Below are 15000 nucleotides of genomic sequence, written 5' to 3'. Positions count from 1 at the left end.
TCTTAGCAAACAGCTTTGGCTTGCCGTTTTGATGTCCTGGCCAGAAGTGCATGGTTGAGCGTCCTTTCCGTAGCTTCACAGCCAAAAAAAGAAGAGCTGAATTAATTCCCACAGACTGGATTTTTAACACCTGTGATGGTTTATATAGCTCGGCACTCTGCACACCAAATTAACAGTTTCAAAATGTTATGTGTAAATAACACTAGGGGTGAAAGTAGTTTTCATTTCTTAATGGCGTAACCCCCACAAAGAAGCATTAAATATATGCACTACAGATCTATATCGCTTTGTGAATATTTCGGGTGTCTCTTCATTGAGACATTTTGTCTCAAATGGCATACATGTAATGTGGTTGTGTGTGCTTTAATAGCAGACCTTACTTTTTTCAAATGTGGGTTTTTGGGTAGCATTAAACCTATTCTCTCACCGTTACTGCGCACCAGATGTGCATTTTATACCGGTGCTTCGCACCTGTGTGCACCCATCTACTTTCACCCCTGAATAACACGGTCCATGAACCTCAGACATTTAATATTTAAGCTTGAACATTCGACACTTCAATCTTTTATCATATAGAATTTGTATAGTACCACTATTTGCATGCTGGTGAATGACCCACTTCAGAATAAAAAGGGAGAGCACTCTTCCCAAGAAGATCAGGTGAGTGGTACGCTTCAACTCCCAGGTACCAGGCAACACAAGCAGCCCCCACAGTTTACACAAACGAGCGAATGAAAACAGTATTCTTTTGTAATCTAATCCTGTGGAGATGCAGATCGAGCATGTCGACTCCCATCAGGGCATATTATGGCTGTGCAAAGGAGACTGGCTCCTGTGATCGCTCTGATCGGACGGTGAGCCGGCAGGGACAAACAGCGCCGATCGGTGCCACAGGCGGAGCGAGAGCTCGCTTATCAGCTATCTCCTGCCGCCATCGCAGTATCTAAACCGGCTCTGTGCATGGGAAACCGCGGCGATAACCTTTGACTCCCATACAGGTGGAGCCCCTTCAACTGTTCTGTGTGTTTTCCTTCCACTCAGATCTGCACAAGCAGTGTGGAAGTGGCCGTGACCAGAGTAGTGGAGGGTGAATGGAAGCAAACACAGCATTTACCTAACTCTGAAATTGCAGAAATTGAGTTTGTAAACTTTGACAAGAGTTTATCTGCCTATTAGCATGCTAAATTGAAGTTTCATATATCTATGAAGTTACATACCGGTATATCTATATTTAATGTATTATTCTATTATGCTTCTTTTATTAGGCCTGCGTTTTACTCTTTTGTACTCGGTTGCATGCGTCTTAAAGGGAGGTTTTACATGTCATTGAGCTGTGTGTAATGACAATAAAGGCCTTCTATTTTATTCAGTGTGATCACCAAACTCATAGTTTTATCACCTTTTCTTTTACTGCTACACCACACCTCTGATCATCCATGTGTAAGAAACATATAATTGCACAGACGATAAATTAGTGCTTTAAAATTAACGATTTATTGTTCTTTTTTCTTTTATTTGACTATCTTTTATAGCTTGTGAAGAAGATGTCCAGACAGTGTGTGCCAGTTCATCTGAAGAGCATATTCATCCATTTAAGGAGAAAATGGAGGGCTTTATCTCCAATGGTAAGTGAAGCAGAGGATGTCATTGTAGCCCTTACACTTCCAAGTATGTAGGACTACTATTCCTTAAGAAATTACAAAGGGTGTCGTAATTCTGAGCCTGGGCTGAAGTATAATATGTCTGTGCTACCAGAGGAAAGGAGTATTAACAAGGGTTGACACTTATTTATGTGACAGACACTAATTAATTCAATAGTCTATATTGTGACGTTTGAGATCTGAGTGATTACATCAGGCTACAGCCCCCCAAAAATGGTCTAGCAAATTGCAGTGTGTGTGTGTGTGTTGATATTGGAACAGACAGCAGGTGTCTGCCTGGACGCTAGCACTTTACAGACTTAAACATTTTTCTTTATCATTCCATATCTACTCATGGACAGTGGAGATTAATAAAGGCATACATTTTGTGGAGTTCAGTGGTGCATTGTGCTAATGCCCCGCAACATAGTCTGCATGGGGACCCAGGTTTGAGTCCAGCCAGGTTTATTTCCCAACCCTATCCCATCAATCAGCCTTACAGCAGTTCACACACACAGCACAGACACACACAGACACAGACACAGACACAGACACAGACACACACACACACACACACACACACACACACACACACACACACACACACACACACACACACACACACACTAACATCACACACACACACACACACACACACACACACACACACACACACACACACACACACACACACACACACACACACACACGGTCTAAGTTCTGATGGTAGGGTAAGGACAAGCAGGAACATTTCTTCGCCTCAATGTAAATCATCCTTACATAAAGTTATTGTTTCCTTGAGCTCATTGTGTTTGTGTAATCTAAGACGAGGTCTGTGCTTTGCCCATGTTGTCACAAGCCACTGTAAACCGCCTGGCGCTAAGAGACTGCAATACGCTCTCGTCTTCTCCCATCCATCCCTCCCTTTTTACATCCATGCGGTTTGTGTGTGTGTTTTTTTCTTCTTTTTTTGTTTTTGGAGGGTTTTTTTTGGCCTTCACCATAATTATTCGATTGTCTCTCAACTGCAGATAAAGTCACTCACATCCTGTTGCTATGGTGAATATCTCTGTGGTGAGCGACCCTATTTGGGAGTGAGGGAGGTCGGAGAGGGGGGAGGGAGGGAGGAGGCGATGGATGGCTGGATGGCTGGGCTGATGACTGGGTGTAAGGCTGGCTGGCGCTAGGTCGGTCGGGGACTACACAGAGAAAGGCAGGTGATAACTGTCTGTGGTCTTCCCTGTGGAGGGCTGCCTAGATAGATAGCTCCCAGTCAGAGACTGTGGAGATAGGCATCAAGGGGGGAGACTTTGGCAGTCTCTGGGCTGTGCTGGGCTGGGCTGGCCTTGGCTTGGTGGCTGGGGAAGAACCTTTGAGAGTAGCTCTGCCCTACAAAGGCAAAGAACCTTAACTCACCAGAGTGTGAAACTGAGAAAAGTGGCTTCAAAGTTTCTGTTTTGTTATCCTCTTTCCAGATAAAAGTATAATATTTGGAGCTCCTAAAATTTGACAGTTGGTTACTATAAAGGAGATATATATGTATAGCAAAAAATATTTAGTTCAAATTTGACTTTTGACAGTTATTTGGCAGTTAAGGTATTCTGCCTTTGTATCATGGGCCAACAGTGAGCCAAAAGACAGTAACTGCCATTTTTTTTCATTTTACCTTATAAAATGTATATTTAAAGAAACTATAAGCCAGGTCTGGTCATAATGTCTGTTTTAAATTACATTTATGACATTGAGATGTCCTATTTAGTGGTATTAGGATATGGCGGGAATGTGTTTACATTGCATTGAATTACATTACAATTCATTATATCTCAAAATTGTTCAGATAAACAGCCTGGCAGACAAATTACTGTGTAGAAAGACTAATTTATCATGAATACATACACAACATACTTTAAAAGTTAAGAAAATGTAATCAAAATTGAATAAAAAGTTATATTTATGAAATGGCAGTTGGAAGTTAAGGTTCTCTGCCTTTGAATCACGGGCGAAAAATAAGGAGCCGTCCCAAGGCAAAATGCCTTAACTTCTTATTTTCTTTATTTTGACATTGAAAACAATCAAACTGGCTCACTATATTTATTCACATGATAAAGGTGGTCTGAAATACCCCAAAAATGACATTAACTCATTTTTTACCAAAATTGATGTTAAGGTCTTTTGCCTTTGTAGGGCAGAGCTCAAGCAGCGCACCTGACAGGAGACTGAATGAGTCTGAGTCAGACCCTAGGTGAGTCGCTGAGTCGGCCCCACGCGAGTCTGAAATTGCTGTTAGAGGTCAACGGGCTTTAGAGTGGCACCATTATGGAAACACAACACTGTAGGCTGCAGTGAGTCTGCCTCTGATTCTTACCGGCGGGCAGGACAAGGCAGCGTCACCGTGGCAACAAAGAGAGGCCTTTCTGTTCTAATTGCACGTGTAATAGCTGTTTTTTTTAAAGGGCCAAATTGTCGTCTGGCTCCATGTCAGTGGGATCACCATTGTCGCATTGCAACTAGATATAGTAGTTGCATGGCACAGCGCCACTCACAAAGGACTTTAATAATACAACGTCTTAGTTAGTCTAATTAAATAAAGATGTGCTCATTTGGCATTTTTTAACAATGTTTTTGTGTGTTCCAAATTATTATTTAGTTGTGTCAGTCCCAGACAAGGATTCATAATTGTCTGGGTTGAGTTGTCTTTGGTATAGGGCGTCTAATTTCAAAGTGTTGTAAGTGGAATACTGAGTCTGGTGCTAAAGTGTTTTTTTTTTAACAAACGCCCCCCTGTACCTGATCATAACCCTCCCAATACCCCATTTGCCTCATCACAAGCCTGCCAACAATCCCGAACTTGAAACCTGAAATGTGTTGGTGAAATGTCCTTGTGTTTGATCTGCAGCACATCAAGAGCATGGTGCAACAGAGTATCAGCTGGCATGTGCACATAAAAGGTATGATTATAGCCATTTTTTCAACATGTATGTTTTAATTACCTGACTGTTATAAATTGTTCCTATTTAGGGACTGTAGTTCTGTCGTGTCACATTTATTTCATAATTACTCTTACATGTAGTAGGCCCGTAGTACCTCTGGAATATCTAGTTCAATAGTCCAACACACAGTACAACAAATCCCAAAGACACGTGGCCTGTAGATTTCTGTGCTCTCTCTCTCTCTCTCTCTCTCTCTCTCTCTCTCTCTCTCTCTCTCTCTCTGTGGAGAAGAGAAGAGGTGGATAAAGATTGAGCTTGCCTATTACAAACTCATCAATCTTGAACAATGTTGACACTCTCTGGGGCATCTGGTGTGTGTGGGCAATTTTGTGTAAAACTGGGGAGGACTGGGAGTTGTTGTGGGGATATATGAAGGTTGGGATTTGTGTGATCTGTGGTTGGTGTTCTCCATTGTTGAAAATGGTTTGATGTCAGTTCTCCAATAAAGCAGTTTTAAAATCTCTGTCTGTCTGTCTTTCTCTCTGACTCTGTCTGTCTGACTGTCTGTCTCTCACTATGTCTCTCTCTCTCTCTCTCTCTCTCTCTCTCTCTCTCTAGCTTCCATGACCTGGTGGTGTATTTTGGGGTGAGGCCCAAGGCTGGGGAGCGGGAGGTGGTGCCAGGCCAGGTCCTCATGCTCTGGTTCGAGTTCTGTGGAGACTTCAAGACGCGCTGGAAGCGGGAGAGCAAGAACATCTCCAGGGAGAGGTGAGGAACAGTGTGTGTGTGTGTGTGTGTGTGTGTGTGTGCGTGCGTACGTGCATGCTTGTGTGTGCACATGTGTGTGTGACTGTGTGTATGCGCGTGCATGTGTAAGTGTGTGTGTGATCGCAGTTGCACGCTCCTTAGTGGTTGCTTGTCTGTCTGTTGCTCTGATCTGTCTGTCCATATGTGTGTGTGTACAGACACGTCTGTGTGCATATTCATATGCACAATGTAGTGCTTGGGGTTTTGTTGTGCGTCTTGACATTGACATAATCATTTGCTTTGCAGGCTAAAAGAGGCCCAACAGTGTATCAAAAACATCACGGGAGAGAAGAAAGTCGAGACGAGGAAGCTTCACGCCAACGGCCTCGTGAGTACAGATTCTTAATCTTTGCACTGAGGACCTTCTGCATACTTGTCATATTGCATTAGCACAGTGGTTCCCAAACTGGGGGTCAGGATGCCGGAGGGGGTCGCGAAGGTACTACAGGGGGTTGCGGACAGACTATTTGCATAAAACCTTGCTATACATTTTTAAGTGACCAATATTCACCTCAATGGGTAATAAATGTATTCACCTTTCCTGTGATTTACATGAAAGTTTAGCGAAAATATTCTTAGGTCCAAAAGTAGGTCGCAGCAGGAAAAAGTTTGGGGACCACTGCATTAGCCTATATACTGTATGTCTCTATATGTGTATGTAAAACAGTATATACTGTATACATGTACACATTGTACATATGTGTCTATGGCACTAATGACCTCTGCTTCAGACAGCCGCAAATTCTTCCTGCCGACTTGTTTCCTGTAGGCTGGTTGTACAAATGTATCCAATCAACGTGGGTTGATTGTTTTTTTTCCTCTGTTACTATGACCGCTGGTCATGGGGCATTTGAAGGCTGGCTCCGTGTTTGTGACGCCAAAATACTGACCAACATTCTGAAACATTTTATTGCCAAACCTTTGGAACTTCACAGCCTGGCTTTTTCTTTAAAAACAACCCCCTAAGAGACTAAATGATGATCAATCACTGTCTGGCCGTAATACCTCCTTGGTACTCGTTTCATAAGAATCACCCCTGCACATAGTAGCTGGATTGGCAAGAAGGCATACAGGACATTTGCCCGGTGGACTGTTGATCATTTTGGTCTGGTCCTCCCCTCAATGTAATGGTATAAGTCCTCATGCTGCCACAGCAGTCCTCTCCGAGTCAGATTTAAATTTCATTTTAATGTTATCGTCAAAATAGCCCGTAATAGAAGACTAAAAATGTTGTCACAGGCTTCATTGTCTCTCTCAATGCTTAGTGGACCGGTCTTGGCTGATAATGCCCGGCCTAATATTTTTCTCTCAGTCCAGTCCTGCCCCCACAATACAATAACACAATACAATAGTGCAATGCAAGGATACAAATGGTGAAACTACATGTGAGGCGTTTATTATTAGGATTTTTAAGAAAGCATATCTGCACGTTCATATCTGTGTGCATTTGTGCAAAGTCTTACAAGCAGTCAATTGCGGACAGACGGATAAAGGAGTAGCCAGGAATCAGATGGAGGTGAAGGGGTGAACTCGTAATGACTTCTGGCCACAAAAAAACATGTTTGTCCACCAGCTGTGCACTGGGGTTACTGCTAAACGTTTAAATGTCGGCTTAATGAAAATGTTGCACACATACACCTACCATGAATTAACATGTTTAAATAAAACGGATCTACATATTAACATTACAAAAAAGACAGCAGATTTCCCAAAGTTAATACAGTAAAGAAAAATGAGGTGAATTATGAAGGCTTATTATAATGAACAGCTTTCTGTACATTATATTGTGTAAATTGTCATGTCATCTCCATACCCGCTGACCTAGTGTACGTAGAGTAAGATCTCTGTTGTGCTCTCCGCCAACAGAAAGAGAGGCTACGCCAGAAGGAGGCCAACATGAGCACCAACTAGGATAGAAGAGAAGAGAAGAGAAGAGAAGAGAAGAGAAGAGAAGAGAAGAGAAGAGAAGAGAAGAGAAGAGAAGAGAAGAGAAGAGAAGAGAAGAGAAGCAGCAGAGATGGCCTGAGAAGATTCTCCTTTATCCATTTCAAGGTAGTCAACTGAGCTACGTTTGAAGCTGCTACAGTGGAAGGTGACTGGCCTTCCTCTTGAAACTTCAAGCAACTTACTTTGCAACTTTGCCCTTTTTGGTCAGCAGGACTCTCTTGTGTCTGTGTGGCCATTTGTCATCCTGATGTTCTGGGCAAAATCCCTCTGGAGTGGAAGTCTGTAAGTCATTCTGGGCATTGTGGAAAAAATTAAACCCCCCCAGACAATCCTCACCACCACCACTGCCGCCACCACCCTCTCCTCCTCACAGTGCCACTCTGCATGGGAGGTCTGTGGTATCCTTTCTAGCCAGACCTGAGGTGTGCGTACTATGGTTAAGGGGCAAACCTGGTTTACTTACTACATAGATACAGAGGTCTGCTTAGCCTTAACCCAAAGTCACTTTTTGTTCTGTGAAAATACTCTTAGGTTTTTCATTTGGATCAATGCATGTTTTCTGATGGCAAGGCCCTCTGGCAAAGCTGGTGATCGCAGAAGTTGCCATCTAATCCTCCATGTTAAATTGGGAGTGATTCTTTGCTTTGGTCTCAAATATGATTAAAAACACCACTTTTTTAAACTTTTTTTTTTAAACCTAGTTTTTCATATGATTAAAAACTACCAAATTTTATAAAGTTCTCCAAGGGCCATACTATGAACACAAACCAGGATTTCCCCCCTACACTTTAGGCCTATATTGAAGGTGGCCACCTTTACAACAGACCCCACCTTCTCTAGGTCCCCTGAAAATATAACTGAATTTGTATTGCAAATTTAATTTCTAAGATTCCTTTATAAAACACCTTTTTCATCTGAAACTGCACAACATTAAAATCATATCGGGGCTGGATAAGACGTGGGCTGTAAATAGCCCGCCAGCTATAGGTTCCCCACCGATGCCCTAGACCTTCATCACGTTAGCCTGAAGGCACCTAACCCAACATTGGTCCAGGGACTGTACTGATATCGTGGCTGTAAGTCACTTTGGTTGAAAGTGTAAGATAAGTTTAACTTGGAAAAAGTTTACAACTCAGACTCCAAGACAACGGCATAGTGCAGAGCATTCTATCTGAATGATACCAGAACAGGACACTGTATTAGGCTACTGGAAAGAAAATACCAAAGTAACTTTTACTAAATGAGTGAGGAGGGAATGAGCACTTTAACATTGATTATATTTCATAGGAATGAGATGATTTCCATGTAAACATCAAATCATTGCTAATTGTTTACCTGAATTATAATATTTAATAGGCTACTAAAGTGTGTTTTTCTACTGTAATATTCTGCACTTCATTTCTTTTGAAATAACAAAAAAAATACTTGCACATGTTGGTATATTTCAGTAAGCAGACCTCTTTGATTTCTTGAATACTGTAAATATTTAACTAATGTAAATTAATCTTGGAAAAGACACTGTATAACATGTTTTAGGCCTACTGTATTTCAGCGTGTTTGTGAATTCTTTTGGGCAAGCTCTAGTCTAGCATGTGGGCCAAAGTAACAATAGTACTAGCAGCCAATAATGAAGGATGTAAAAAATAAGTTTATTTTGCTCGTAACATATATACATTTATTAATATTTTATAGAAAGAAATAAAGAAAAAAAGAAACAACCACAGGGTCGTGATGTGTCATTAATCCATAAATCTATACAGTCATTAAATGAACGGGCATCATGTGTATCTTTTTTTTTTTTTAATTCCACACAGTGGAAATATCATATAGACCGATTGCTGTCTTTTGTTTCTACGACATTCACAATCTTATCCCCTTGCTGAGAATAACAGTTTAATGATCAAGCAGGTAGGTAGATAATGTCTTCAGGAAATAAATGTATGTTGATAGATGAGGTGCAGCCTGAAGTTTTGCATGCACTTGGAAAAACTGCACCGTCTGGGTTACCAACCAACGCACTTGTCCAGGGGGTATGAAGTCCACTTTTTTAAACCACTGCCTCTTTTCAAGTGTAGCCTATTCAACTGTGAACATAGATGTCCATTCTAAGAGCTCAAAGACACCGAGTAACGAGGGCGTTTAATCCAAGTCAATGGACGTACAACGGCACTGTTTTACGCGCTGGACGCGCTTTTTCTTGGTGTTGGGTTGTTTTCCTGGACAGAATAAAGTGTACGTGACAGTGGTGAAGCTCTTGGGTTTGCAAGTTGAGCACGACTGGAAGGCGTTGTCCTCCTGATAAACGTGCCGAGGGATGTAAAAGGAGTTACATTGCCCGTAGCAAAAACGGTTTATGATGGTCCGACTCAGGCATCCTTCCTCGTGGATGGTCTGCTTGAGAGGCTGCGTCTTGCACCAATCCAGCTTCAGATAGCGTCGCTCTGTGACGTGAAGAGCCTCTTGGCTGGAATCCAGCACCTCCTCGGCGGGAGTAGGCGGCCCCATCCCCCTGAATATGATTTGCGGTGTCTGCGGTGATTGCTCCGACTGGTTGGGGTTGTATTTATTGGGATGAGGAATGGCGCCTTGAAATCCCCCAGTCCCCCTACCCCTCACTGGGTTTAGAAGTAGCCAGAAGACCACGACCGCAGCGATAGTTGTGTCTCTCTTCATCCTTGGATAGAGATGTAAAATGCGGTCAATGTTACACACTGAAGTTACAGTGGAGAGCAGCAGTCTCCGTGCATTGCATGTTGAGCCATTCCAATGGGCTACATTTAAACACTACATTTGAAACACATTCACACTTTCTTTAAGTTTTAGCATAGGCCTACATAAATAACCTGCTTTCCGTATGGTATGTCGCCCAGACATGTCTTTTCAACATAGCCTACTAGTTCATCGTTATCAGAAGTGATGTCATAAATTGATGAATGACCATTTGCGCTCACCTGTCAAACTTGTCACCACAACCGGAAAGCATGGCCGAATATTCCTGACGAGTCGGCAAAGCACCGAAGTGATCAAATTAACACTAACTGAAACAGAAGGCTACTGTAAAACTAGGCTACCCATCCACAGTTCGTATGACTAGAGAAAGAAAAACACAAACTACATGCCATCATCGAGATGTCCAACATTTAAATACACTGGGTTGCAGTGATGCAGAGATGTCAACGCCCCCCGAAAGACCACCCCTCCCCCTAGGAGAGCAGGGTGAAAAAGAAAACAAGTGAACAGTCGACTTGTGCATAAGAACACATTTAGAATTTATTAGTAGGTCTACATAGAATTTAAATATTCAGCAATGCCAAACTGTATGTTGAGTGACATGTAAAACATGACCAGGTTGCCACAGGTGAATTCTTACACCTAGGCAATTAAAACTGATCTAATTCTGAGTGAGTGGTTTGATTACATTGTAAGGCTGCCTGTTTTAACTTGGTAACTAATACATGTGATAGAGATTGAGCCGCTGATTGCAGACTCAAGGTTCAGGTTTGCTGGTGACTGTGTTCTCCTCTTCCTCCTCTTCTGGGAAATGCGGCACTGATTTCTTGGCCACCACATTCTCCAGTCGCTGCCCCATCAGGTAAGGGTTGACACTCTGAAACATGAAAAGGGTGAGTGAGACGCGTTTGTGTTGTTGGTGCCATGCGTTTCGGCTGGGTACATCAATGTGATGTGAAGTCAGTGGACAGGCTAAATTGCTCACAGTCCCCCCCCAAGTCCATCTTCCCTTTCCTCCCTCAACATCCACCCCATAGAGGAAATAATGTGGTTTCGCAAAGATCACACAACAGATTTTTCTAAGACAGACAACAATATACCCTTTTTCTTCGTCTCAGTCCACCCTTCAGCTTTCCGTACAACAGCTCCTTGTTCTGGAAGAAAAAGAAGAGAAAAGAGGTTACCTCTGTCCTCGGAGAGCAAATTGCTTTGTTTTGTATTAGGACTAGGACATTGTTTTTGTTTGTTCAGATACTTGCAATACTTCAGTATAATAATGCCTTGGCCTTCAAGGAAATCATAAATTATTTGAGCCTTTTGAAGAAAAAACAAAACAAAAACAAAGGTTCCAAAAGTTTTCTGTATGCCGTTGATGACAGATAATCATCCTTCCAGGAAATTCCATAAACATACCATAATAACTATAACCATGAAAAATAACTTTCAATTACTTTCCAAGTGACTTTCACATGACTCTCAAACACACAGGAGACGGGGAGTCTGGACACTATCTCAGTGTACAGAAGTATGTAAACCGTAGTAGCCTACCTGCCATACACACTTATCAGACTACAGGCTTGGCCATGAAAAGAATGGACAATAGGCACACAGTACAGAAACATGGTTAAGTTTTTCAAATATATTTATTAAATTATATATTTATATGAAAATATATATGTATATATTTCTTTTTTTGTCCTACATGTTTTATTTCATAATGCAAGATTGTAATACTTTGAAAGACTGTTACGTTGGAGAAGTTGGAAAAAATATTGGCACAAAAATTACAATAGGGATAATTTGATTATTTTAATGTTGCTCTGATATTATTTCACTATGACAGTAGATACTAAGTTGACACATTCAGTAACAATTTCTGAGTGAATGATGAGATATGCCGTTGTATTTGATAGTGTGCCTGCCATCGACTCAAAGACAAGTTAGATTAAGCTTCACACTATTATAACATCTGCTGTGTTTCGCACACACCATTTCCCCCCACTATTATCGTTGTTTTTTAAATTTACATTAATAGTATTATACTGTAATGCACTCTACTTCAGTCTTACAATGAACTAGAAATGCACTCAGAGAATGCAGAGCTCCGCCAAAGGCAGCTGTTTGAAAAAAAACATTTGACTATGTAACAACCTACTTTTTTCCCAGTCTTTCTGCTTTGTTGTTTTGAGAAACTGGAATATCAAAATTCGTCCTATCCCGCAATGGTGAAGAATCTTTTTAAAATTCAGTCCTCACCCGAAATTTAATCACTTGTTCCCTTTGTCATTTACAACAACTCCACAAAATTTCATCAAAATCCGTTCATAACTTTTTGAGACAGACAGGCAAACAAACCAATGCAACCTTGGCAGAGGAGAAAGAGAAGAGACCATATACTGTACATACACAAAGAAAAGAGATCATATCACCAGTACAATTTAGGTCATTACACTGGATAGTGAGATTTAGAATTGATTTTAAAACTCTTCTGACAGTCTATAAGTCAAACCCTTTTTTCAACTTCGGCTGTTCAGTACTTACCTGTGTATTACATTACATTGCATTTGGCAGACGCTTTATAACCAAAGCGACTTTCAAAGGAGGACATAATCAAGCCAACATCACAAGCAAATACAAAGTGCACAGGAAATATACAGAACAAGTGCAGTTGCAAAGAGGGGTTAGTGATTTTTTTTTGTACCGGTGTACCATTTCCATTTTTGTACCTGTGCACCATTTCAAGTTATTCAACAGATGTCCACAACTTGAATTGCAAAAAAAACTGGGACAAATGAGGGTGACCCCAAACCTTTGAACAGTAGTGCATGCATGTGAAAATCATGACCTTGAATGACACCACTCACTCACCCACTTGGCCAGAGCAGGGTAGTCGTGCTCGGGGTCGTAGAGGTGCTGGTGTTTCTGGAACTCGCGGCTGAACTCGGCAGTGTCGGGAACGTTCTCCAAGCACCCATCAGCAGCTGGAATAATACACACAGACAAGGCCACTGCTAAGGTTTTGGAGGCCCGAAGTATAACTGGTCAGGAGCCCCCCTTCATAATTAAATAATAATAATCTATTAACTAATACATATTATGTTTTGTAATGTAATTAAATATGTTTTCATGATGTTTTGTGCGCAATCTCAATTTAAGAGGCCCCAATTTTGGGGGCAAAGTGGTTGGTGCCCCAAGTCTGCTTTTGTTTAGTGCCGGCCCTGCACACAGATCCTCAAATCCTCAAAAGCCAGGGGGATGCAATGTGCAAAGTAGTCCCTGCCTGCATTTCATATGATGTTTCACTTGTTTAAGTGAAGGCCCACCTGGGAAAATCCAACTCCCATAGCAATTGTGACACAGCACTCCACAGCACAGATGTGCACACTGCACACAACGGAATTGCATGTATGCCTCACTTGTGCAAGGGGGCAGCCCCCAATGGCGCCCCAATTGAGCAGTGCGGCAGGATGGTACCATGCTCAGGGTAGCTCAGTCCTGGAGGAGGATGGGGGAGAGCACTGGTCAATTACTCCCCCCAGCAAACTTACGGGTCGGGAGTCAAACCGGCAACCTTTGAGCTACAAGTCAGACACCCTATTGTATACGTACTGTTCCAAAAGTGTATGTGTGTGTGCGTGCGTGCGTGCGTGCGTGCGTGCGTGCGTGCGTGCGTGCGTGCGTGCGTGCGTGCGTGCGTGCGTGCGTGCGTGCGAGAGAGAGAGAGAGAGAGAGAGAGAGAGAAAGAAATATCTCCTGTACGTGCTTGTTTAGTCTACAATTATTATTTGGTGTACCTGTCGTTACTGGACCATAACTGAAGCTTCATCAAATGCATAGTGCACACACACACTACATACCAATAGATGAATTATGGCCTTATAGTGGGTTCCGAAATACAAACCTGTTTTTCCAAGTGGACAGGGATTGGGTGGGTCAGGGTAGCCGTGGTCTTGACTGAAGTCTTTAGGAACGTTGTCTCCCGTCAACTCTGCCACTATGTTGGGAATGTTGCCGTATGGTCCAAGGTGTTGGAGGCCCTCGTGAGCTCCCCCTGGTGGAACAAGGGGCGAATAGGGTTTCTCAGTTTAGTCACGGTCGGTTACTTCAGGTCTATGGTCATGGATCAGAATGAATGAATGAATGAATTAATTAATGATTATTAATGAATGAATGTCTCTATTGACATTGTACAGGTACAACAAAATAAGTTAAGCACAGATGTTCCCGGTGCTTAACACTACACAAAACTGTAAAGAGAATAAGCCCACTAAAACACTGAATAAAAACTGCAACAGACACAGACAAACCAAACACACACATACACACAACACATAACGAATGTTCACAATGCCGTTATCTGTGCAAGACTTAGTGTGCAGATGGCTTTTGGATAAAAAAACTGTCCATTAGCCTGTTTGTTCTCGTGTGCAGGGCCCTGTAACGTCTGCCTGATGGCAGCAGTTCAAACAGTAGATCAATGCCCAGGGTGGCAGGGGTCTCCAGTGATGCATTTTGCTTTCTGGAGGCAGCAACAGGAGAACAACTCCTCTAAAGAGTGCAGGGGACAGCTGGTGATCTTCTGTGCAGTGCTGACCAGTGGCGTGCACATACTTTTTGGGGGGCAGGTGCTGATGATGGGAGTGTTGGGGGCATGTGGAACATCCTGTTTCCTTACTAAGCTATGGAGGCTATATATTATATCGGGACATTATTGTCACATGATTTTGATCATGAAGCATTTGTAGATAATCATGCCAACATGGACAACAATACATTGTGACTAAAAAAGGGGCATTTGATATCCAGTGGGGCAAAGGGGTAGGTGCTTTAGCACCACCTCATCCCTATCTGTGCACACCTATGCTGACCACCCTCTGAAGAGCTCTCCTGTCCGCTGCTGTGCAGCTGGAAAACCAAACACAGAGAAAGAGTGACATGATGCTCAC

At 42.3% G+C, this 15000-nt stretch overlaps 3 protein-coding genes across 3 annotated transcripts in view; 1 reads left to right on the top strand and 2 right to left on the bottom strand.

Annotated features, from left to right (window-relative positions):
- LOC134468875 (formin-1-like) overlaps positions 1 to 7330 on the top strand; it is a 47232-nt gene extending 39902 nt beyond the window's left edge. Inside the window, exons 14-18 of the mRNA XM_063222787.1 lie at positions 1533 to 1625; positions 4537 to 4588; positions 5189 to 5338; positions 5624 to 5705; positions 7244 to 7330. Of these exons, the coding sequence (XP_063078857.1) occupies positions 1533 to 1625; positions 4537 to 4588; positions 5189 to 5338; positions 5624 to 5705; positions 7244 to 7288 (422 nt within the window). The 3' untranslated portion in view covers positions 7289 to 7330. The remainder of the gene's footprint in view (positions 1 to 1532; positions 1626 to 4536; positions 4589 to 5188; positions 5339 to 5623; positions 5706 to 7243) is intronic.
- A 2133-nt stretch (positions 7331 to 9463) lies between these two features.
- On the bottom strand, positions 9464 to 10424 carry grem1a (gremlin 1a, DAN family BMP antagonist). Its single transcript, XM_063222785.1, has 2 exons — positions 10276 to 10424; positions 9464 to 9998 (listed from the first exon to the last, which is right to left on the bottom strand). Exons 1-2 carry the CDS (start codon positions 10305 to 10307, stop codon positions 9464 to 9466), a joined length of 567 nt encoding a protein of 188 aa, XP_063078855.1. The 5' UTR covers positions 10308 to 10424.
- A 145-nt stretch (positions 10425 to 10569) lies between these two features.
- Positions 10570 to 15000, bottom strand: part of LOC134468873 (neuroendocrine protein 7B2) — a 5683-nt gene continuing 1252 nt past the window's right edge. Inside the window, exons 3-6 of the mRNA XM_063222784.1 lie at positions 13956 to 14105; positions 12923 to 13035; positions 11155 to 11208; positions 10570 to 10931 (exon numbers count right to left, since the gene is read on the bottom strand). Coding sequence (XP_063078854.1) covers positions 10812 to 10931; positions 11155 to 11208; positions 12923 to 13035; positions 13956 to 14105 — 437 coding nt within the window. The 3' untranslated portion in view covers positions 10570 to 10811. The remainder of the gene's footprint in view (positions 10932 to 11154; positions 11209 to 12922; positions 13036 to 13955; positions 14106 to 15000) is intronic.

This window comes from Engraulis encrasicolus, chromosome 18, assembly GCF_034702125.1.
Source record: "Engraulis encrasicolus isolate BLACKSEA-1 chromosome 18, IST_EnEncr_1.0, whole genome shotgun sequence".
NCBI lineage: Eukaryota > Metazoa > Chordata > Actinopteri > Clupeiformes > Engraulidae > Engraulis > Engraulis encrasicolus.
This window is presented reverse-complemented; position numbering and strand designations above follow the sequence as displayed.

Coding starts and splice junctions, on each gene's coding strand:
- grem1a (XM_063222785.1), bottom strand. CDS start 10,307: ATGCTTTCCGGTTGTGGTGACAAGTTTGACAG. Junction 9,999..10,275: donor TGTGGTGACAAGTTTGACAG/GTGAGCGCAAAT, acceptor TCTCTATCCAAG/GATGAAGAGAGACACAACTA.